The 25,641-nt window shown below is 42.7% G+C and overlaps 1 protein-coding gene and 1 long non-coding RNA gene across 2 annotated transcripts in view; one reads left to right on the forward strand and one right to left on the reverse strand.

Moving 5' to 3' along the window:
- The window catches only part of LOC137546681 (uncharacterized), a 43,158-nt gene that overhangs the window by 2,198 nt on the left and 15,319 nt on the right, over positions 1–25,641 (forward strand). Inside the window, exon 2 of the long non-coding RNA XR_011026319.1 lies at positions 6,733–6,819. This is a non-coding gene — a long non-coding RNA (uncharacterized lncRNA). The remainder of the gene's footprint in view (positions 1–6,732; positions 6,820–25,641) is intronic.
- On the reverse strand, positions 970–13,005 carry LOC137546679 (acidic mammalian chitinase-like). Its single transcript, XM_068269423.1, has 11 exons — positions 12,981–13,005; positions 8,000–8,029; positions 6,722–6,923; positions 5,652–5,708; positions 5,401–5,566; positions 5,187–5,311; positions 3,908–4,031; positions 2,348–2,533; positions 1,664–1,783; positions 1,432–1,573; positions 970–1,323 (listed from the first exon to the last, which is right to left on the reverse strand). The coding sequence occupies exons 1-11, from the start codon at positions 13,003–13,005 to the stop codon at positions 1,046–1,048; spliced, it is 1,455 nt and encodes a 484-aa protein (XP_068125524.1). The 3' UTR covers positions 970–1,045.

Consider the following 25,641-nt stretch of genomic DNA (forward strand, 5'->3'; position numbering starts at 1 on the left):
CTATTATCACCATACAGTGTTGTAACTTGGGAGTTGGTTCACAAAGCTTTTCTCATTAATTATCTCACCCTACTTATTTTTCACTTTAACTGTAAGGAGAGCTAATTCATGAGATAAACAGATAATGGGTAAATAATCCAATTCACTTTTTCTCCTACGTTTTCTCCTAGGAGATCATTTTTCATCTGTTTTAAATAACTTTTCAGCAAAGTACCAAAAAGTAGGTCAAAATTATTTTCTTGCTTGCTTGTGGGTTAAAAGACCCATTTATCGATAAGATGTGAACATATCACCTAGGACAAAACTTAGGAGAATCAGTGAATTGGATCGGGCCCAATGAGAGATAAATCATGAGTTAAAAGGAACTTAGGTGACATGATGACATGTGTATGTACAGTGTCAAGCAAACAAACAAATATGCTGTGTTCCTTTTCTTATTTTTCTTCCTAAAAGAGTTAATATTCAGCTATGCAACTGCCATTTTCTCTCCAAGCAGGACCCAGTTGGAAAATAGCATCCCTCACTAATAAAGTATTTCAGCAATAAAACACTTTCCTGGAGAACTGGGCTTCTGAGATCAGAGAATAGATAAACAAAGGACAATAGTTCATTTATTTTGGCTCTCTGACACAAGTGTGTGTTAATGGGCTGAGACAAACCAATACATCTACTTTTTAATGTTTTTAAGCGTAACATAAAACTGTGGGATATCTAAAAACCATTTTAGGAAAGGGAGGATAGATACAATTGTTTTTCTCTTAAATGTATTTTCACTAAGGGCCCATTTCAAGATAAGTTTTGTGAATCACCCCCTTAATGATTAGAGATATGATTCTAGTCACCACCAACATTTTTCAAGGAATCTCATTTGTAGTCTTTTTATAGAATGTGCTTAAGTAATTTTGAACTCTGTCCCACGATACAAAAAAAAGAAATACAGACATTTGTTTATGCTATATATTTTATTGTATTATAGAATTCTGTTGAATATTTTCTAAAAAGCTTAGGTTTTATAATGTGTTAATGTTTCATATGAAGATTCTGATTATGCCCAGTTGCAGCACTCACAGCTTGGGTCAAAAACAAGACCGGCTTGGCAGTACTGCTCATAGGTGATGCCATTTAAGCAGTGCCAGAAAGCATTCTTGTTTCCAGCTACTGGGTACAGGCCACTGGCTTTGCCAGCACAGAATCCACTGCCTCCTGAGCTACCACCGCCAGATTGACTTCCACCACCACTTCCACTACCACTTCCACTTCCACTGGGCACGGTGAGTGGGGCAGCTGTTACTGGAGCAACGGGAGAAGAGGGAGGTGTGCAACCTGCAAAGTGAGAGATGACATTAGAATGTATTTTTGGGAAAGGTTGATTGCAAGCATTTTCTCTAGTACAAGTATACACTGCAGGCTTAGAGTGCAGTGATGACTCACCAGAAGCTTGTACACCAAGAGTATTCTTCAGAGTGGAGATCAGAGGATATTTGCCTTGGTTACAGAAAGTACCAGTGAAATCATCCAGATCAATAGCCCAAACCATGGCACCTGCAAAGTTGTTCTTCATCAGCCATTCAGCCTGTAAGTGAAAAGAATAAAGATTCCGATAAGTCCTCCCTTCTGCATTAGGTCATGTTATACATACACAAACAAACTCATGTGCTTGTACCTTTATCTGGAAACTCTTCTGGTTGTCATATCCCAGCCATTCATTTCCTTGATAAGCATAAGGAACATCTTCAGCAGATGACCACTGGTTGGTGGCTCCATTCTTCAGGAAGGTACAGATCTAAGAGGGATTCAAAAAAAGGTAATGTAGAATGTAAAATCTGGATAGAAGTAAAATACGTATGGTGGGTCCCTAGCGTAACTGAAGAGTTGAACAAAGACATATTGATGAAGTTTAGTCACCCACAAACACATTTTATCTAATGGACTTTGTATATTCTTTGAGTTTTTGCAAAGGTTTACTTGAAGAAATGTTGTCAATCTAAGATTCTATTTGATACAGACCAGTGCATGGCATGCTTTATGGCTGGTAGCTATCATTGTGACCTATTGAGGATACAACAACTGTGAATACTGCTATACGGGCTACAAAAAGGTTTATAATATTCTCAAATGTCAACATTATACAAAGAAGTAAAGTAATAACATGCATGATAAGTTCTAAAGCAAAACAGGTTTAATTAACACCCCCATGTATGTGGTACTAAAAGTATAATTCTGTCTATCTGAAGTACAGAGTGAGCGACAGTGATAACTTTGGTTGCTGGAAATGTATGCTATTGTGTCTTGTGTAAACTAAATTGCTATTCAATGTACATCAGTGGAAATAAGCTGACAAACTTACTTCATAGTAGGCCCAGAATCCAGCTTGCCTGGTGTATGGTCCAGCTGGACCTGTTCCAGAAGTAGGAGCACCGATACCAGTGTTGGATGGGTTGCTCAGGATGAAAGTGTGTCCATAGGTTGGGAAACCAACAATAAGTTTTGAAGCTGGTGCCCCATTGTTCAACCAATAGTTCATCACATAGTCCTGCAAAGGAAATAGAGTATATCATATTCGCTTAGGTGTAAACCTGTCACAGTTTTTCAGCTAAAAATAAAGATATCTATTTATCAATTGTTATGATTTTGTGGAGTATTTGCCAGTGATGTTGCAGTATTTGCCCGCAATGTGCACTAAGGCTGTGGCGGTTTGGTGATCCGGTCTTCACATTCCTTCTCTCCTCTTTTCTTAGCAATTTCATAGTTGCACATCTGCACTCTATTCAGGACCATACTAAAGGTGCTCATACATGGTACAATTTTTCATTTTTTTTCCAATTAGATAATTTAGTTCGATTATTCCGTTAGATCGAATATAAAGATTTTTCCAGCATGTCCGATCAGATTTTTTTTGAAAAAACGGGATATTCGTTCGAACTTCTTGATCGGAAAAAAAAAATGTCTACTTTCATTCGATTCGATCATTTAGATAAAAAAAAACTGGAAAATCAAACGTTTTTATTGTATCGTGTATGGGCACCACAAGAGGTTATTTTCCCTGTTGTAGCTACTCATATATTTATGACTTATCCACGATTGTCCTGTAGGACATAGCTTGCTTGTTTCATTGATACATTGGTAACCCGCTGGCTTACTTATTGCTCACTTGACCAATTGCATTTTAGAGTTGAGGAATATATATATATGGACTAACCCCTTGTTGTGCCTATATTGTATGTTTCCGGATGGATAATCTTTCTGCTTATACCAATCTGATTGAAAAATAGGAACTTTGGGCACAGCAAAGACCTTTGCCCATCACAACATACTCAGGATTGGCCTGAATATACACATTTTTTCTGGATCCAATAACAAAGACATACATTTTTTTAGCTTTGTTTGTACGGCTATACAGTTTTGTATGTATGTTGGTATGTGTGAATGTGCATGCTGGGGCTGACTGGATCCGTGTTTACATCAGAGGCAGGAGGGAGGGGATTGTGGGGGAGGCCGGGGGGCATATTTTTAATCCTTTCTATTACATATGCAATTAATAATAAAGTTTTTGTATTTTGACTATATTTGGTGACTATTAGACTTTTGTTTGCCCGGGCCATACCCACCTCATTTCTTATCTCACCATGGTTTGTTTATATATATATATATATATTTACACATTACCTGTTTCTTATTATCTGGTTTCACCATTCCTATATCCAATTTCAAGATTTTTTATTGATTTTATACTATGTGTTGTCAATTTTTCAATAAAGCAGTATTTACTACTTAGAACTAGTCTGGTGCTACTTATGGGTAGTTCTGCTCTCTTCTTATTGCAGTGGTGTATGCATATCTTAATTTTGCATAGTTCCTTTGTACTTTTGTTCAAACACATACTGTATATTATGTGATGAATACTTACCACATTCAGGTAGGCGTTACCACCAGTGGCAGAAGGGTTAGAGTACAAGGGGCTGTTTTCTCCAGTGTAGCCTTCCCAAGAGCCGTGCAGATCATAAGTCATGACATGGAAGTAATCCAAAGCCCTAATTAGGAAAGAAAATAAAAACGACAGATGCAGTGAAGCGCTCTCTCCATGTATAAAAATATCTAATATAGCTATGCGGGGTTCTTTCATTTAGAAAAGTGGTCCTCAAACTAAGGCCTGTGGGCCGAATGTGGCCCCCTGAGGCTTTTTTACTGGCTCCTTCAAAAATGTGCTTGATTCACTAAACCGTGAAAACTCATATCGCGGCAGTTTTCGCACAATCGCGAATTTGCAAACGGCCGTGATATGAGTTATCACGGTTTAGTGAATTAAGCCCAATGTGTATTACTTATAGATGCAGTCCACTGCATCTATAAGTTATGGCGGCCCGCTAATAGAATAGCAATTCTGGTACCACCCTTCCACGTGGAAGCCAGAAAGCAGTCATTCGCTGGCTTCTGGGTTACTGGTTGGGGGGGGGGGGGGAATAACTTTTAACAAGCACAATCACATATATTTTGGTCAGTGCTGTGCAGGAATGTTATGGTTCCTTTGCGAAGGGGAAATGGAGGGTTGGACTGCTTATGTTTCTACAGAGATCGTGTGTGTATATGGGTGAGATTGTCTGCAGGCTTTTGCAGGCCATTGGGTGACATTATGGCTGACATATGACTTGCTTTGTTAGGGTCACCATGTCTACACTGTGTTGGGGGGATACTATCCGTACTTGCTGTGTTGGAGGGCATACTATCTGCACATGCTGTGTTGGAGGGCATACTATCTGCACATGCTGTGTTGGAGGGCATACTATCTGCACATGCTGTGTTGGAGGGCATGCTATTTGCACATGCTGTGTCGGAGGGCATGCTATCTGCACATGCTGTGTTGGAGGGCATACTATCTGCACATGCTGTGTTGGAGGGCATACCAACTGCTCTGGTTAAGAGACATGAGGAGATAACATGGGAGACATGAGGGCTGCCCATGTTAATAGGTGCTGTCCACAATACCTAGGCTCAATGTTATGCTTTTCTACATCATTTTATGTATACTCCGGCCCTCCAGCAGTCTGAAGTATGTTGACCCGGCCCTTGACCGAAAAAGTTTGGGGACCCCTGATTTTGAACATCCTGGACTTCTGAAAAATGCAACTTTTAAATTGTACCGCTTGTGAACTTGCATGGCAGTAATATTGTAGTCATGTTGTACTTACTCAGCAAGTTGTGGAATCTGATAACCAGACTGAATGTTGGAGATTCCGCCAGCCACAGCAGCTGTCACCATGAGTCTTGCTCTGTTGGTTTGTGAAGCTTCAGTCTCAAAGGCTGCTCTCATTTCCTGTTTACAAAATGATGTGTATCTCACTGAGTACTTAGAATCACATTCAGAACAGGTCTTGTGGTCCATTAATTATTCTGTGGGTTTACCTGAACCAGGGTGGTGAAGAGGGCTTTGTCCTGAGGAGTGCTTCCTCTAGATCCAGGGTATTCCCAGTCAATGTCCAGCCCATCAAACTCATACTGACGCAGGAATTTGATCACAGAGGTGATGAATGTTTGTCGGTTCTGAGCGGTGGAGACCATGGTAGTGAAACTAATGATAGAAAGAGAAGTGAAGGCTTGCTTCAAAGAAGGAAGTCCAGTTTAAGAAAAATACATTTTAGTTATGAATTACTTACGGTGCAGTTCCGAAGTTCCAACCACCGATGGCTAGCAGAGTTTTCAAGTTTCCATTTCTGAAAGAAAGGCATTTCAGTGCATTTATTATTAAAGCAAACTTAAAGTGAAAATAAACTGATGAGAAAAATAATTGCATCTGTAGTCCTACTCCTAAATGAGACTTTCATGGACTTCCACAGTCTTATTTTCTATTTACAGGTTAAATCTGCCTTTGAACTTTTGGCTATGCTTAGGTGCATAAAGGCAGCTTGCCATCTTTATTATGTTATGCATCTCTCATACAGACACATTTTTAATAACTGAACTTCTCTGGTCACTGCACTCAGATGTGTTTTTTTTTTTCAGCCACACAGAGATTTACAACCCTAGTTATCAGTAAGAGTTACTTTTAACAACAGTCGGACTGCAGAGAAACTATATTCAGAACCTTTGATTCTTAACCCTTACAGTGAGGAGAAAAAAAGGAACACAGCCTATTTTTTTTTAGAATTGGGATTGTAAATACACATTTATCTCATCATGGTACATGTCTTTTCAGGTACTCTTTAATCGGTTTAAAAAAAAATTCTATGTGGTTTAGTGGTAGGTGCCCACTTCGTCTCCCCCTGCTCCCATAGAAATAGTTGTAACATCACATACTGTGTAGGCAGCATTCTAAATCTTCACTTTATCGATAAAAAAGTTACAGTCTAATTCTTATAATATTATATGTAGTGATGAGGGAAAAAAATCCCTTAATACATAGGCTCGTTTATCCAGGTTTACTGAGGAGGAAGAAGCTGAAGCAAATCAAAAGTAATTGGGAACTGCTGTTTAAACTAATCAGCTGCTGTCTCCTGGGTGGGACTTAAGGTGTCCACGAATGATACAATCTTGATTGTACAATCTTACTACTTCCATGTAATATGAGGGACTTGCTAAAGTATCCATTCAAAGTATATTCACTCAGTTTGTTCTTCCACTACATCAATTTGTGACATGTGATAAGTTGGTATCATTAGTGGGCACCTTACTAAGTATATTAGGAGAATATGTTTTGTGTATTGCTAATTATAAGCATACTACTTACTGGTTCTTCAGGTTTTGGAAAGAGTTGTACAAGGTGACATCATTCCATTCAATAGTAGTGATCTGGTTGTTGGACATTCCAGCAAAGGCATAAATCAGGTGAGTACAAAGGCATGGATCAATGTTATCAGGCTTGAATTTCCCCAATCCAGGCCTGTACTGGGCCCAGTTGGTGAAGTAGCATGACAGCTCATAGGCAGAGCCTGTAAGAGACAAGAATATACATATAGTGGAAATAGAGCATTGTACTGTGTTACCTATCAGTGAATGCAGGAATGAATGATACCATTTGTTGGCTAATTTAAAAGAAAAAGAGTAATAAGCCTTCTCAGGCTCAGACTGACAGTCAGCATCGAGGAACATTCTCAAGAATATACATACAAATAGAAATCTTACACTAAACATATGACTGCAATTCATTTTATGTTATCTATTCTGACGAGGTTTGTAGTCACCCTCATTGCCTCTGTTCCATTAAAAATGCATACTTACCTCTCATAACAATTCTTGTCTCCTTAGCTGCTCTCTATCAACTTTACATTGTTGCTGCCTTGTGAATGCCTGGTCCTCTTCTGTCATTTGGCCCTGCCTGATCCCTTCATGTGATTGATGTTTTCCTGGCCTCCCCCATAGCCCCATGGAACTACATGCATTTTCTCTGTGCTGCGCAGGCAGTGAGATTGTCTAACAGCATGGCAGCGCCATGCCATCCCTATTCTCACTGCTTTAATGAGGTTACAGTGGTATGGGAAGTGCCACAGAGAGGTCTTGATTCCGGCCTTTAAGTGAGTTGCTTCAAGGCAACCTTACAGTTTTAATGTGGGCTTAACCCTGCTTTAAATAATTACTTGCATTTCTACCAGGGGTATAACTACATTCTCCAGGGCTCCCCCGCAGGCAGCCGGGCCCCACAGAGCAGTAGCAAAGTGCTATGCAGAGCAGCAGTCGAGTGTTACACATTACATGCTTCTGGCGGCCGGAAAGTCCTCCACCCTACTCTTCAGTATACAAGCTCCCTACAGCCAATCACCATGCGGCTTCCAATAGTCACATGGTGAAAGGCTGTAGTAGGTAATGTATAACACTTCACCGCCTCTACTGCTCTACAATAAGTACAGGAGCAGGTCCCCCCTAGCCCCCAGGCCCCCTGCGACCACAGCCATATTGTTACTACCCTGACTTGTAACTAGGCAAATAAAATCTGCTACTGTAAATAGAGAGACAGAATCTGCTACTGTAAATAGTTGATTAAAAATATGCATCTTTTATTCCAACTTACCTAACTGAGCGTTCAGCAGGAGAGCCAGCCCTAAAAGACAAAATGAATATTTGATAAATGTAATTGTGATCAATTCTTAAAGGTAACATTAGGATTTTTGTCTGAACTTTTACTCATTGCATAATTGTGTTCCTTTCCTATTGTTTATAGGGCATTCCTCAAGCCAAATACTTTTTTGTTTTTGTTTTAATACTCTAATTCCCTATAAACTGAAGAAGCCTCACCCACAGGTTTTTAGAGAGCCTTGGCAGTAGCAAGGGCTCATGGGAGCTCAGTCTGGGCAGGAGGAGGGGGAGGTATTACTAGCCAGAGATTTCAGAGGCAGATGGGAGGAGGAAGGAGGAGGTGGGATTAGGTTTTTTCAGAGGCTGAGTGCTGTGTGTAATGTTTACAAACAACATGGCTGCTGTCATTGTATCACAGGAAGAAATAATCTTATTCTATTAAAGCTGTTTTCAGCTAGTTTTGCTGTGTAAACTATCTAAACTTTAGATAAGATGTATAGACAAGTTACTTGTTATAGTTAGTTTTTCATCTCGGATCCGCTTTAAGATTATTCTCATTTTTACAATTAAGATATGTATTTGTACGATTATCTCTCAGCAGAAGTTTGAATAAACTTTCTGGTATGTTCGTTAAGCATCATATATTATGTATACGTAAATCCTTTCAAGAAGATTGCAATGACAAATGTGAAGTTACCAGACTCCCCAGTATTACAAGCAGTTTCAAACCCAATATTGCAAAAAATTGTATGTTAATATTGACATTTAAACTTGTGGCTGCAAGTTGCCAGCAGTCAAGTGGACTTCTGTATACACCACCTGCAGCCACGCTACTTTTTTTTCTCCCTCCTGAAAACCTGCCCCCAGGCAGAATGATATATGGCGTGGCATTATGGGAACAAGACCAACAGTGACCCCACTGAAGCCACAACTCTCTAGGGACAGCCATAGGAGGTTGGTAGTAACTAAGGGGTGTGGCTACTACTGGATCCTTGTTGGCTCCATGACTCAATGACATCACACATGTTCAGGTGCCCACTAATGATACAATCTTGATTGTACAAATTTACAGAATCTATGTAATAGAAGAGTAAGCGGAGTGAATATACTTTGAATGTATGCTTTAGGTAGTCCCTCAGGATTCACAGAAGTGATAAGATCGTACAATCAAGATTGTATCATTAGTGGGCACCTTAACATTCAAAGCCAAGTGAGCAGAAACACATTTCAAGGAATCAGAAGGAGTGGAAGTGTGAGGCAGCAGCAAGCTGTGAATGGTACAGACAATGCCACCACCGATATTCTGTGCCTACATTTTAGGTTTTTAAGCTGGAAAAAAAGTATGTCTTTTTTTTTTAAATGAAAATGGAACTCCTGCCCTGAATTATAAATATAAAACATTTAATTTACCTTAAACACACTTAAGTAAGTGAAAAAGTGCTGTCAAAATATTTCTGAGCATTGACTTGCTTGCTGGTGGCTTAAAGAGGAACTATTAGCAATAACATGCCCCCCAAAGAAAACACATATGTAAGTAGATAAATACAGGTACTTCCTCTACTTACATAACAGATGTATTGCACTGTCCTTGTTTTCCTTCCATTTCATTTTATATTATAAATAAAGGGTCATTCTCTTGATGGCAGGGGCCATCTTGCTTCCTCTGGGTATATTCTCCCCCCCCCCCCCCGCATCCCCCTCCTCCCCGCACTTATTCTCAGCACAGCGGGGAGGATAACTGCAGCTGGCAAAGACTCACCTAATAATGGATCCAAGCGCTGCAGTTCCCCCCTATACTCTCTGCACTACCACTGGCGGCAGTGCAGAGAGTATAGGGGGGAACTGCAGCACCTGGAAACATTATTCCTGGAATCTGTGCGCCGCCTTTATCCTTCCCCAAAGTTCTGTGCGGGGAAGAAGGAGAATGTGGCGGCGGCGGGCGGCAGAAGGGCAGGGGGGCGCGGACATGCCACTGGAGGAGGGGGGCCGAGGACAGTGACAGGGGTTAGCCTCTGGCCCCACTCCGTGCGCTCTTACAGCGGCTACAACCACCGCAGACAAGCGGAGAGCAGGCGACCAATCGCAGCACAGAGAGGTGAGTGACAGTGGCTTCAGCCAATCAGCCTGCCTGTCATTTCTGTTCTGCGGCCTTTGCGTCCTGTAGGCATGGGGAGAGAAAACCCTCTTAGGAAAAAAGTGAGAATGATTTTAACTATTTGCATTGCCTTATTAGCATCCTTTTTGTCTATGTAACAGCCTAAAATAGAAAATTGATTTCACATATAATGCCTAACAGTTACTCTTTAAAAGGCATTTTATTAAAAAAAATATATGAAATAATCACCTAGGAGACAATTTGGAGAAAAAGTGAATTGATCAAACGATATATAGGAGAAAAGGGGGAGATTCAACCACTCTTGTCAAGGGAAGTACAAGATTGTATAAAAGAAACTCCATTTGTTGCATTACTGGACTTCAAGAAGTGTCAGTCCTAGATTGCTGGGCAAAACCAGGGCCATTTTTAGGCATAGGCAAACCAGACAGACTGAGGGGACAAAAGATACCTTGCCTGGAGCACCTAAATGGCCGGAAACTGCCATGGGCAAAACCTTTACAGACTAATCTGTGCCTGATGTAACTGCACACATTGGTATTTAGCAACAATCACCTAATATTTGTAAAGAGCTAGATTGGGACATAAAAGTCTATTGTACTATTAGTTAGCTTACAAACCAATGTGTGCAGATATTAGACTTCTGTCATCTAAAACAGCTGTTTGTGCTCATTTCATGTGACAGTCTGATATCTGGGTGCGTGTCCCTGTCCTTTTCAGTTGTTCTTATTAGAATTAATAGCAATTAGCTGGGTCTGATGCTGTGGCTGCAATGAGAGCCTCATTCTGCTCTTCCCCCTGTACTACTAGTACTGTCTGTACTACGAGCTAGCAAATGCATCACCTGGTGGTCTGCTCATGCATCTGAAAGTTGGTTTTACCCTCCATTGCCATGCGTACATACAAAAAGGGCGTCAGGGAAAAAAGGGCGCGGGGTGTAAACGATAATATTGTTTTGTATTTAGTGTACAAATAATGTTTTACATATGTATAAATCATTAAATAATGTTTATGAAATCGGCAATAGTGAAAACGTTAATCTTCTCTGTTTCAAACGTGAAACTTAAAATAACATTTATTAAAAAAACCTATAATATATGTTTAATCGTTATAATTGTATATTATTGTGATTAACCTTTATTTATGGTTTCTTCTTATAATAAAATCTGAAAATATTGTTTATAACGATGATATAAATATAACTACGTTCGTAATAAGTGCTGTAAAACATTAGTAAGTATTACTAAAATGTTACTAAAACTACACCTAACCCTACTCTCACACAGAACCCTCCCTGTACCTATCCCTAACCCCTAGACCCCCCTGGTGGTGCCTAAACCTAAGACTCCCCTGGTGGTGCCTAAACCTAAGACCCCCCTGGTGGTGCCTAAACCTAAGACTCCCCTGGTGGTGCCTAAACCTAAGACCCCCCTGGTGGTGCCTAAACCTAAGACTCCCATGGTGGTGCCTAAACCTAAGACTCCCCTGGTGGTGCCTAAACCTAAGACTCCCCTGGGGGTGCCTAAACCTAAGACCCCCCCTGGTGGTGCCTAAACCTAAGACCCCCTGGTGGTGCCTAAACCTAAGACCCCCTGGTGGTGCCTGAACCTAAGACCCCCCTGGTGGTGCCTAAACCTAAGACCCCCCTGGTGGTGCCTAAACCTAAGACCCCCCTGGTGGTGCCTAAACCTAAGACCCCCCTGGTGATGCCTAAGCCTAAGACCTCCCTAGTGGTGCCTAACCCTAACCACCCCCCTTAGTGTTCACTTTATTATGTGGATAATAATGTTTTACAAATAGGGACTGTAAAAAAATATATTGAAATTTACGTTACGTACTGATTGCTTTACTTTGTGAATAATAATGTTTTACAAACAGTAAGGGATAAAATTTTAAATAACGTTTTAGTTAAATAGGATAAATATGTTTCAGTATTTTTATAAACGTTATTTGTCACGGGTACATTTTCTAAACGTAAATCACCACAAGCACAGCTATAAAACATTAAAAAGCTCCGGGCGCCGTTTATAAAACGTTATTTATCTCCAGCGCCCTTTTTTCCTGCTCGACGCCCATTAAACGTTATTTATTATGGGAGTGAATGGCTGCGCCCTTTTTGTCCACTAGCTGCCTGCGCCCTTTTTTCCCGTTCCCCATTGCCATGTATAAGGCTGAGCTCACACTATGAGCATTGCTGAGCGCTGTGTTGCTGCATGTGAACCCACTGCCCATACATTATATGAACATTCTTATGTCTCTGCGTTGTAAAGGATCATGTTATCCTAAAACATTTTCTATGGTGCATTTAGGCATAGCAACTGTTCATACTATGAGAGAATAACTTGCACGTTGCAAAGTGTGTGTTTATATCATAATGAAACACACAGTGTGACTAAGCCTAAAAAGTTCAGAAATGATTGTATGGTACCGTTGCTTTATTGGAGGAGAATATAGTGGCGGTTTAACGTTGCTATACCTCCCTTTGCTGAAAATCTATTTATCATTAATAAAAATAATGCCCATAAGTGCATAAGAGCTTTTCCCTCCCCCATATTTCTTGTTGCTGTTTTTATGTGACCTGTCAGATCGTGCTATTGGTTAATTGTTACATCTATGTTTATAGCTTATGTACAATGTACCCTTGTTCACATCCTGCATTACACAATGTTATGGAAGACTATAGTTCTATATTAGAGTTTATTGTACAGACCGAGGATAGAAACTGTCAAGGGCATAATTTATTTAGCTTGCCTTTAAAATGATGCAGTAAATTCTTAAAACAAAATTAGAAAATGTTTGACAGTTAAATCTCATAAAGGATAATATTAAAAAAAATGATAAAATATGATCAGCATTAACTTACCGGTGAAGAGGATAAGCTTTGCCATCTTTGCCTCTGTACTGATGGCTAGTGAGCAAGCCTTCTTATTTATACTATTTTCCCTGCTCCTTTTGTTATCACATTGGCACTTTGACATTAAGTAAATCACTGTTATGGAATTGTCTATAAATTGTTGAGTTTCTAGTTCTTAAATTGGTTTGTGTTGATTAGAAAAGCAAACAATTTAATTATCTTTTATTGTAATGTGTTGTTTTTGGAAAGCTCTATGGGCTATCACATAACGGCAGGCAGATAGAGAGGTCAGTATGGAACGTTCCCCAGTTTGCTGTACTTGTCTTCTACCATAGACGGCTCTGCCATGACATCCTACTTGCAGAATGACAAATATCAAATCACAAGACTCCAAACAACATTGTAACAGTCTAATAGCACTGACCTTTTTGTCATTTAATCTTCAGTGATTAGAGCTAGTTGTAATAGACTGATGACCTGCCAAATGGATATATTGCAAAGGAAAGCAAATAGGCAGCCTGGGCACACTTGATAAGTCATGTAATTTTTACCCACCGAAATTACACAAAAACTTGGCAACATTAGTAGCAGGCTTTTACCTTTTAAGACTAACGGAAAAGATAGATATACAGTGGTTTGCAAAAGTATTCGGCCCCCTTAAAGTTTTCCACATTTTGTCACATTACTACCACAAATTACTATCTGCAAAAGACTTGAAACTGGGGTGGAGGTTCACCTTCCAGTAGGACAACAACCCTAAACATAAAGCTAGGGCAACAATGGAATGGTTTAAAACAAAACAGATCTAAATCCAATCGAGAATCTGTGGCAAGATCTGAAAACTGCTGTTCACAAACGCTGTCCATCTAATCTGACTGAGCTGTAACTGTTTTGCAAAGAAGAATGGGCAAGGATTTCAGTCTCTAGATGTGCAAAGCTGGTAGAGACATACCCTAAAAGACTGGCAGCTGTAATTGCAGCAAAAGGTGGTTCTACATAGTATTGACTCAGGGGGCTGAATAATTATGCACACCCCACTTTGCAGTTATTGATTTGTAAAAAATGTTTAGAATCATGTATGATTTCCGTTCCACTTCTCACGTGTACACCACTTTGTATTGGGCTTTCACGGGGAATTCCAATAAAGTTGATTAACCCATTCGCGTTCCGTCGTTTTCACGTGAGAAATGTTCACCTCCCATTCATTAGCCTATAACTTTATCACTACTTTTCACAATGCACTGATCTATATCTTGTTTTTTCCGCCACCAATTAGGCTTTCTTTGGGGGGTACATTTTGCTAAGAGCCATTTTACTATAAATGCATTTTAACAGGAAGAATAAGAAAAAAATGGAAAAATTCATTATTTCTCAGTTTTCAGCCATTATAGTTTTAAAATAATACATGCCTCCATAATTAAAACTCACGTATTGTATTTGCCCATATGTCCCGGTTATTACACCATTAAAATGATGTCCCTATCACAATGTATGGCGACAAAATTTTATTTGGAAATAAAGGTGCATTTTTTCCATTTTGCATCTATCACTATTTACAAGTTTAAAATAAAAAAAATATAGAAATATTTCATCTTTACATTGATATTTAAAAAGTTTAGACCCTTAGGTAAATATTTACATGTTGTTTTTTTTATTGTAATGTTTTTTTTTTTTAATAGTAAACATTTTATTTGGGTAGTTTTGGGAGGTAAACAATAGATTTATAATGTAAATGTGTGTTCGTTTTTATTCATTTTTTGTTTCAGGTGTAGTATTACTTTTTGGCCACAAGATGGCGGCCATGAGTTTGTTTACATGACGTCACTTTAAGCATAGTACACGCTTAGAGTGACACATCAGGGAGGGAACAGCCAGAAAAAGCACAGCTTCCGAGAGAAGCTGTCGCTTTTTCAGCGGGGGAGAGGAATCAGTGATCGGGCACCATAGCCCGATACATTGATTCCATGGCTACTGAATCCGTGGCCGGGAGTGCGCGTGCATGCGCGCGATCGGCCGCGGGAGCGCGCCGTAGTGCGCATGGTTCCTGGACGTAGAAACTACGTCCAGGAACCAAAATAGGTTAATGTTTGTGGCAGTAATGTGACAAAATGTGGGAAAACTTCAAGGGGGCTGACTACTTTTGCAAGCCACTGTATGATTTCAGTACATCTAGATCAGTATTTCGCAACATTTTATTGGTATGTACCCCTTTTGAAAGCCTGTGCTCACCAAGTACCCCCTGATATGGCAAAGACTATCTAAGTACCCCTTAACACAGATATATTTAAAAGTTTGTCCTATGTGAAAGAAAATGTCTACTCAGGTCTAAGGAGAATCACATGAGTGACCAATGGAAACAGGGATGGGGTGGGACCTTTACCCCAAAGTGAACCCAATTGAGAGAGCACCCAATGAAAATGCAGAAATGCGCAGAATCTGTGACATGGAGGACTGTGTGGGGCCTTTGCAACTAGGCCTAGACAGAAATACCCTAAAAGACTGGCAGCTGTAATTGCAGCAAAAGGTGGTTCTACAAAGTATTGACTCAGGGGGCTGAATAATTACGCACACCCCACTTTGCAGTTATTTTTTCTTAAAAAATGTTTGGAATCATGTATGATTTTTGTTCCACTTCTCACGTGTACACCACTTTGTACTGGTCTTTCACGTGGAATTCCAATAAAATTGATTCATGTTTGTGGCAGCCAGTAATATGACAAAATGTGGAAAACTTCAAGGGGGCCGAATACTTTTGCAAACCACTGTATCTCCTAGGAGATAAGTTTTATCTTCGCATTTTACAATTGAAAAAGTACCTAAAAGTTGGTGAAAAAGTGCTAACAAAATAGTTTTTTTCCCTTGCTTGCTGGTGGTTTAAAATGCAAGGTGTGAAAATATCACCTAGGAGAAAACTCAGGCGAAAAAGTGAATTGCATATGGGTCACTTACTTTTGTTTTAGCAAGAATAAATAGTAACAGCAAAAACCAAAAAAGGGACTCCGAGCAGTAAATAAAACAAAATCTGAACTTACCTGGGGCTTTCTCCAGCCCACCGTAGGTCGGGAGATCCCTCGGCATCCTTCTGGCTCCACTCCCGGTGCCTCTGCAGAAATGGCACCCAGCGACACCGGAACCGAGTGTCGGGCTCCCTCTTTCTGAAAGATGACGTTAGTCATCACGCCGGCCGCCGGTACTGCGCATGAGCGGTTTAATGTTTATGGAAACATGCTTTATATCATTGTAACAGATGACAAAACTCTGAAATGGAATTTAAATAAAAATGATAGAATTTAAAAATGAAATGGTACGTAACCCTAGGATCCGTTTACGCTTCATACCGCAACTAGGCTCAGAAATCAAGTAACTGAGCACAGGAGGATAACCATTAATCCCCCTCCCCTTTTTAGTGCATATAGTCAGCCCCCCCCCCCCCTCCCCACCACACACACACACACCTTTGGTGCATATAGTCAGATCCCCTTCTTTAGTGTATGTAGGGCAGGGGCGTAACTAGGAGCCACCGGACCCCCCTGCAGAGATTCTTACAGGCCCCCCCCCTGGGGCCCGTTCAGGGATGTTTTGGGGGCTGGAGAGGACGCAGCATGAGGGGAAAGCCATGGCCATATTCGGCGGGGAGGGGGGCGGTCCCCCACCCTCTCTCACCTCGGGCTCTCCCCCCTGCGCTCCCCTCCAGCTTAAATTAATGTCTAGGCAGCGGCAGGCAGTGGGTAGATACATACCTTCTTTGCGTTCCACCGCGGATACTCCTCGCTCTAGTGTCTGGCGCTACTTCCTGTTTATACAGGAAGTGACGTCAGACGCTAGAAAAAGGAACATTCCCGGTGAAACGCAAGGAAGGTATGTATCTGCCCGCCGCGCCCCAGACACTAATTTAAGCTGGAGGGGAGTGCAGAGGGGAGAGCCGGAGGTGAGGGAGGGGTGCGGACCATCCCCCCTTACCGCCGAGTGTGGCCATGGCTTTCCCCTCATGTTGCGTCCCCTCCAGCCCCTCAAAACGGCCCTGAGCGGGCCCCAGGGGGGGCCCGGGCCCTCTGGGGGAGCAGGGGCTGCAGGCCCTATTGTTACGCCCATGATGAAGGTCGATCGCCTCCTTTTATTTTATATAAACAGATCCCCCCCTTTAGTGTACATAGGCAGATTCCCCCCTTTAGTAGGTATAAGCAGATTCCCCCTTTAGTGTATATAGCCAGATCCCCTTTAGTGTATATACCCCCCCCCCCCCCCACACACACACACACACACACACACACACTTCCCCAATCAGGAGGCATTTGGGGAACCTTACTTTTCTGTTTGTCTGCTGTGTAGCTGGGGCCAGAAGATGGCCAGGACTCAGGAGTCCGGAGTGACAAGTCTCGGATTTGAAGTGCGCAGCTCCGGAGCTGCCTGCATTCTCCATTGAAACAGCCATGCAGCAGCCACTCAAGAAACCATCCTTAGACCCAGATGCTCTAAACAGCTACAGACCTGTCTCTAACCTCCCCTTTCTGAGAAAAGTTATTGAAAAGGCTGTCTACCTCCAACTTGAAGACAGGCTCTCCAGAAACAACATCCTTGACCCTCTTCAATTTGGCTTCAGGAAATATCACAGCTGTGAAACAGCCCTCACCCAGATTTGCAATGACCTGCTCATTGCAAGAGACAAGGGTCAATGTTCCATCCTGATTTTGCTCGACCTCTCAGCGGCTTTTGACACAGTCGATCATGAAATCTTGCTCAACAGGCTACAAGAGTACTGTGGCATAGATGGCATTGTTCTCCAGTGGTTCAACTCCTTCCTGGCTGGCAGAACACAAAGGGTAGCCTTAGGGCCCTTCCTCTCCAACCCTGTACCACTAAAATACGGTGTACCTCAGGGCGCAATATTATCCCCTTTACTTTTCACCATATACATGCTGCCACTTGGAGAAATCATACAAAAGCATGGCCTGACATATCATTGCTATGCTGATGACACCCAGCTATATTTGTCTGGCATCACAGAAACTACTCCACAAATAAACTCATGCTTAGCTGAGCTTCAGGAGTGGATGAATATTAATTGGCTAAAACTTAATGCTGACAAAACTGAGGTTCTTGTTATCGAGGGCCAGGGCTCAACAGCAATGCAGCCCCAGTCTCAACCAACACCGCTAAGGATAGGGAGCTCAGACCTGAAAAACTCAGACTGTGTGCGCAGCCTGGGAGTACTGATTGATAGGAAATTAAGCTTCAGGAATCAAATCTCAGCTGTTGTGAAACATTCCTTCTTTCATCTAAGGAATATTGCAAAGATTAAACACCTAATTCCTTCAGAGGATCTTCCAACCCTAGTTCATGCCTTCGTCACATCAAGGTTAGACTACTGCAACGTCCTCTACACAGGCCTGCATAAGAAAGACTTACGCCGCCTGCAATTAGTACAGAATGCCGTCGCAAGGCTGTTAACGAGCCAACTCCGTCATTGCCACATAACACCAACCCTGAGCTCACTCCACTGGCTACCGATAAAATGGAGAATTTTGTTTAAGATTGGCTTACTGACATTCAAATCCTTGCACAATCTGGGCCCTGGATACCTGAAGGACTTGTTGCAACTGCATCACACCCCCCACAATCTTAGATCAAAAGGACGCAACACCATGGTCACCCCCAGAGTCCACCTCAAAACCTTTGGAGACAGAGCCTTTTGTCATGCTGCCCCTACACTTTGGAACTCCCTGCCACACCCAATCAGGACAGCTCCATCCCTGGAAGCATTTAAGTCTAAACTGAAAAACCTACCTCTTTAGTGTGGCATTCATGAACATCTGACTATCTCCTCTGTAACACAACCCAGCCTGCAACCCTGTATTAATCTGAGACACAACTATGCGCTTTGAGTCCTATGGGAGAAAAGCGCTTTACAAATGTTATTGTATTGTATTGTATCCAATCCAATCAGACATCGCTGTGAGCGAGGGGCCGCACTGCTGGTACGCACGGCTCACACACACTCCGCAAGAGGCAGCAGCAGGTTCCTGGAGTCTTCACCCCCATCATCCCCAGTGGTACTAGGAGGGGGGGGAAGGGGCGCGAAGGCATAGCTACTACTTGCAGCAGCCACAGATGGACCCGGAGCCCGCAGCCAGGTAGAAATGCGGCAAGGGCCAGTCCAGACAAGGTAGATGAATGCCCATGCTCCCCCCTGGAAGCCGGCGCCCTGAGCGACCGCTCCAGTCACTTAGGTCAAAGGCCGGCCATGGGCAGAGTGCTATCTGGGAGTGAGCATTTCTTTTGTGTGTGCTGAGTGAACCACTAATTCATCCATAGATTCGCCTCCTCAGGTGCAGTGAAACAGTGACTGGGCCATTCTAACACCACCCTGTGCATGCAGAGAAAGCATGCATGTTATGTAAGACCACATGCACATTAATCTACTCCTTACAGCTGGCAGCAGCTGATTGGAGGACTCTCTGTCACCATGGCCACTGACTCCACCCACCCACACTGGAGCAGCTTCTGGATAGGCCAGAGCTGCCAGCATTAACACATTTAAAGCAGCAAGCAACCTCACAACAGTACAGAGGTGCTCTGCTTGCTATAACTGAATTGCTGGTAAGTCTTTATCTTTATTTTTAACCACTACACATGCCTTTTTTTCTCTCTTGCCAGCTATAACTTATTCCATTCTGTGATGATCCGCTCAGCTGGCTGCACAGGCAGACAGCTGTTTGTCCATTCCTCTAGTCTGTGGGCTGCAGGTCTCTGGAACAGAGACCTGTCTTTCCATTGCAAGTTTCTGTTCTGTTCTCTTGCTGGGGAATTTGCATACATTCGTTATGCAAATCCCCTACCTGCCTTCTTTGATGACTGGCACTATAAGAGCTTTATGTTTCCCAGAATGCTTCGCTGGTCATTTCCCTTCCTTGCTCAGTTCCTGATGGACACTGCTGGAGTGTCAGCCATTGCTATCTAGTATAGTTAATTCCTGGGGGTTGCTTTTGGCTCCCCTTCTAGCCCAGTCAGGTTGTATTATCTGTATTGCCTGTTCTGTCTTGTCTTGCCTGTTTGCCATTGTCCTGTCCCTATGGTGGTTGACAGGAAATGGTTCTGATCTATGTTCTTGGAGTATAGCTGGTGCAGCGGTTGCTACCAGCTATCTCTTCTGTTCTGTTTCCTGGGATCGCGCTAGCTACTTTGTGCTAGCGCTGGGGATCCTTCTGTTCTGTTTCCTGGGATCGCGCTAGCTACTTTGTGCGAGCGCTGGGGATCCTTCTGTTCTGTCTTGTCGGTCGCGATTGCGCTGTCACCAACGGCGGTTGATAGCGAATCGTTCTGTCTTGCTGAGATCGCACTAGCCGCTAGCGTTAGCGGCTGTGGATCTTTCTGATCTATGTTCCTGCTTGGATCACACTTGCTCTGGCGGAAGAGCGGTGGATCCTTCCTGCCTAGTTCTTGTTTTTCGTGTCTGTCTTGTCCGCTGCGCTTGCTACAGGCTCGGTGAGGTAACCGTTAAGCAAGCGCTCGCGTCCCCTGTTTCATGTTTGTCTGTTTATGGTTAGTTAGGCGTGCTTGTCTCTATTGTGCTTATCACGTGGAGATCGCGCATAACCGCGTGCACTGTTGCGAATGAGTGCGGTGTTCGCGGTTAGCTAGCGGTTGTTATTTTCCGTATCTCCTTATTGTATTTGCTGTGCCTTTGCTACCCTTGTATTCTATTCTGTTCTGCCTTGTGTCACGTCTCGCGATCGCACCTCTCGCGATCGCGTTCCTATTTCGTATCTGCTGTTGTGTGTGTGCGCGGTCGCGGAGTGGCGACTGGATTGGCGCACACACATACAACCTATCCCTTTTGCTCAATCTCATTCACAATCGCCTCTCTTGCGATTGCATTCTGCGCTTCGTACAATTCCTGTCTGGCACTTGTGGAGGTACAGAGGATTGGTTCCTCTGCACTCCCCAGCGCCATCTGCCGACAGGAATTTCCCTCTACAGGTGCGTAGCACCTTTTGCTGGGTTCCTGCAAATTATACGCTTGTGGAGGATCTCCGCCGTGTCAGCGCACGCGTTGTGCGCTGATCACGGGGAAAGTTCCACAATCGTGACACATTCCCTACCTTCTACTGAAATATACCTAAAGCGGTCAATTTGATACCAACTTAATCTGATTTACTAACTACCTTTTACCACTGTTATCTAGTCCATTCCCCTATACACATTATGTAGTTTACACCGACCCATTCCTTGCAATCACCCCCCTACTATAACATATCACTAAACACTATGTTTGAAATACTATTCTTATTACACTAAATAATAATCCATTTGTATCTTTTTATGGCAACATTTATAGCTATGCCTCTGTCTTTTGTTTACAGTTGTTTATCCCCTGCTTATTGCCTGAAGAAGTGGGCTGTGCCCGCGAAACGCGTTGCATATTTGGGGTATTTTCAATAAATGTGTATATTTATATATTTACAGTCCTTGGTGTCTGCTTTAACGGAGGCGAGTCTACCAATTCCTCCCAGCAACTTTTTAAAAATGTTATGTACTTTTATTCTTCTGGCGCCTCTGTTCACCTACCAATATATTTGAGTCCACCCCAGGTGGAAGGGTGATCTACCCCCTTTCTTCCTATCTACAGAGAGCGACTTCTTAATCCTGAGTGAGGACAGGTCTAATCTCCTCACCTGCCTAATGAGTGGTTACCTAGGTGGTAACCCGTGTTTGTGAGTATTACCATCTCACTGATTCATTTATCCAATCAATTTTGACATACTACACCATATTGGGCTCTCGATTTCTCTTCAACTTTATTCTAACACATGGATATGTTTTGTTTTAAACCATTCCATTGTTGCCCTGGCTTTATGTTTAGGGTCGTTGTCCTGCTGGAAGGTGAACCTCCGCCCCAGTCTCAAGTCTTTTGCAGACTCCAAGAGGTTTTCTTCCAAGATTGCCCTGCATTTGGCTCCATCCATCTTCCCATCAACTCTGATTAGCTTCCCTGTCCCTGCTGAAGAGAAGCACCCCCAGAGCATGATGCTGCCACCACCATGTTTGACAGTGGGGATGGTGTGTTCAGAGTGCTGTGCAGTGTTAGTTTTCCGCCACACATAGCGTTTTGCATTTTGGCCAAAAAGTTCCATTTTGGTCTCATCTGACCAGAGCACCTTCTTCCACATGTTTGCTGTGTCCCCCACATGGCTTGTGGCAAACTGCAAATGGGACTTCTTATGCTTTTTTGTTAACAATGGCTGTAATGCTGGGGGGTCAAACTGTCTGACCACCCAGCGCAACAAGGCTTAGAGCTGGATAATGGAAGAGGCTCCACAGATGGACACAGGAGTAATGAACAAGGGAGCAAGATTGCCCAGAGCAAATGCAGCTCTGGGCCGCCTATCAGGCTAGATGCTATGTGATACAATACACAACAGATGAAGCCAGATTTGGGTCATACACCTTAATACAGATGTGTTGTATTGGAAGGATTAGGCAGATTCGTAGTCAAGAGGCAGGCAAAGGTCGGTACACAATACAATATTACAATAGATGTTACTTCAACAATATTACTTGAATATTACCAATAAATTACAAGATATATAACTACAAAGTACAAGACTGACTGACTAGAGTACATATATATCGGGCTGATGTGCAATATATGAAATGTAGCTCTCAAATAACTCACTAGCTAAAGTATAAGTAATGATAATTAACAAGACAGACAATAGACAGACAGACGAAATGCTCAGCCAATCTAGTCGCTGTTTCAGCGACGGCGACATTCACACTGAGATAGACAAGACTAACAGGTAGGAGCGAACTAATGGCAACTGCTGCTATAGTTTGTCCTCAAGAACAAGGCTAGAAGGAATACTGCCAGTCACCAACGTAGTACTGGCAGAATCTAACTATCAGGATCAGAAGGACTTCACTGACCCCTGCAGGTCAGCAAACATCCAGCAGACATGACAATACAGAGCAAGGCATTATACATTTACAATAACAACTTTCACAGCATAGATCCAACAACAACTCAGAGAGCTGAACGCTATGATGGGCGAGGTAGGAAATGGGAGGCAGACTTTTATGCTGGCATCAGCCAATGGACGCAGGTATGCAAATTTCCACACAGCTGAATGGTAATCATTCAATCCTGAGCTGGCTTGATTACCATTTGCTAGCTGGCTGTGAATGCAAAGGACTCCCACAAGAAATACATGCAGTATTATGTAACAACATGCATGCAGGAAATCCAGGGCTATCTGGCCGCAGCTCAGCTGCAACAAGCAATTGGTGGAATGATGACAGCATCCTGAGCTGCCCAGAACTGCAGAGCGATTGCAAATTACAATGAGACTTACTTACAACCGAATGCAAGCAGATAAGCCAGAACTGTCCGTTTGCAGCTCCACTGCAACAGACAGAACATGCTACAGGAGGGATCCTTATAATGGCTTTCTTCTTGCCACTCTTCCATAAAGGTCAACTTTGTGCAGTGCACGTCTAATAGTTGTCCTATGGACAGATTCCCCCACCTGAGCTGTAGATCTCTGCAGCTCGTGCAGAGTCACCATGGGCCTCTTGACTGCATTTCCAATCAGCGCTTTCCTTGTTCGGCCTGTGAGTTTAGGTGGATGGCCTTGTCTTGGTAGGTTTACAGTTGTGCTATACTCCTTCCATTTCTGAATGATCACTTGAACAGTGCTCCGTGGGATGTTCAAGGCTTTGGAAATCTTTTTGTAGCCTAAGCCTGCTTTAAATTTCTCAATAACTTTATCCCTGACCTGTCTGCTGTGTTCTTTGGACTTCATTGTGTTGTTGCTCCCAATATTCTCTTAGACAACCTCTGAGGCCATCACAGAGCAGCTGTATTTGTACTGACATTAGATTACACACAGGTGCACTCTATTTAGTCATTAGTACTCATCAGGCAATGTCTATGGGCAACTGACTGCACTCAGACCAAAGGGGGCTGAATAATTATGCACACCCCACTTCGCAGTTATTGATTTGTAAAAAAATGTTTGGAATCATGTATGATTTTCGTTCCACTTCTCATGTGTACACCACTTTGTATTGTTCTATCACGTGGAATTCCAATAAAATTGATTCATGTTTGTGGCAGTAATATGACAAAATGTGGAAAACTTCAAGGGGGCCAAATACTTTTGCAAACCACTGTATATCAGGAGAAAAGGTGAATTGCTTATGGACTTGTGTGTGCATGCAAAGAGGATGAGTGGGGGAACCAAAATCTGGTTTCGCTCAGGGCGCTGTGCAACCTAAGACCGACCCTGACTCTGCCACTTATATATAGTCTGTAGACCGCCTATCAGCCAATAAGAAGTACAAATACATCACACCTAGTCTGCAGTACTTAATTAAGCAGAGGCTGAGCAATTCAGCCAATCGTTGGAGAGGGCTTCAGTTGCATATAGACAAAGCCTATATGACCAGCAGGGGGCACCAGCGTGCAGGAAACTCCCTCTCATCCCCCCCCCCCCCCCCCCACACACACACACACACACACACACACTCCTAGCTAAACTGCATAAGGAGCTGCAAATGAAGTTTAAAATATGCAAACACTAGTGCACTTGTGCACAATGCCTGCTAAACTGGAGATGTAATGGAAAGTCCCACTGTTTCACTGCACCTGAGGAGGCGAATCTATGGATGGATGAATAGTGGTTCACTGTCTAGCCCTGTGTTATTTGGAAAACGCAGTTCAGAAGTTATGCACTTCACAGGCCCGGATTTACATCACAGGAACCTATAGGCACAGATATCCTGGCACCCTAGACCTCGCCCTCCATGAACCTACAAACAACTGCCGAACCGCACCGCAAGTGTTCTGGCTTGCCTAGCTGTCACTTCTCTCTTAGTTCCCTTGCCAGTCATAGGTAGCTACAGGTGCCCCTTAGTATTAGGTAGCCAGACTTATTATCTGTGTTAAGTAGCTAGAAGTGCCCCCAAGTATTAGGTAACTAGGGGTGACCCGGACTAAAAGGAGATCTGTTCAGTGGAATGTAAAGATCCGGGTGAGTAACCTCTCATTTACACTCCGCTTGGAACTCTGCATAGTGAAGGAAGGATGGTAAATCTGTCCCTGGCACATCATCAAATGCCTTATGTGCTATGGTAGCATTCAGTGGTGTAACTAAGGAGCTTGGGGCCCAGGGGAGAGTTCTAATGGGACCCCAAGCACTCTATTAATATAAAACCCCAAAATCTACCAAATACAGCTGCAGTGTCAGAGAAGTGTAATCAGAGTAAGAAAATTACTTTTTATGGATTACCACTATTCAATGCATATATAGAGATGTTCATTATCAGCATAGCACCAATACAAAAGCTAATAAGATGGATGAATGAGGGGCCCTTGTGGGCCCCTCTGGTCCAAGGGTCTTGGTGCAGTTGCAACTTCTGCATCTCCTATTGCTATGCCACTGATAGCATTCTACATGCACCTTTTATTGTTGCCTTTGGTGGTTTGCACAGAGACTTGCTTTGGTGTCATCATGCTTTGGTGTCATCATGCTTTGGCATGGTGTTGGGGGCCTGTTGGACTTTAGGATACCAGAAAACCTTTGCACCCCCGTTCAATACTACAGTTACTTGTATGAGCAGACACTGAATTCCTACCCTTGTTGTAACAGTTATCCAAGGTGCTGCTTGACAG

Source organism: Hyperolius riggenbachi, chromosome 2, assembly GCF_040937935.1.
Source record: "Hyperolius riggenbachi isolate aHypRig1 chromosome 2, aHypRig1.pri, whole genome shotgun sequence".
Lineage (NCBI taxonomy): Eukaryota > Metazoa > Chordata > Amphibia > Anura > Hyperoliidae > Hyperolius > Hyperolius riggenbachi.

Coding starts and splice junctions, on each gene's coding strand:
- LOC137546679 (XM_068269423.1), bottom strand. CDS start 13,005: ATGGCAAAGCTTATCCTCTTCACCG. Junction 4,032..5,186: donor CAGATTCCACAACTTGCTGA/GTAAGTACAACA, acceptor TTTCCTAATTAG/GGCTTTGGATTACTTCCATG. Junction 1,574..1,663: donor AGAAGAGTTTCCAGATAAAG/GTACAAGCACAT, acceptor TTTCACTTACAG/GCTGAATGGCTGATGAAGAA.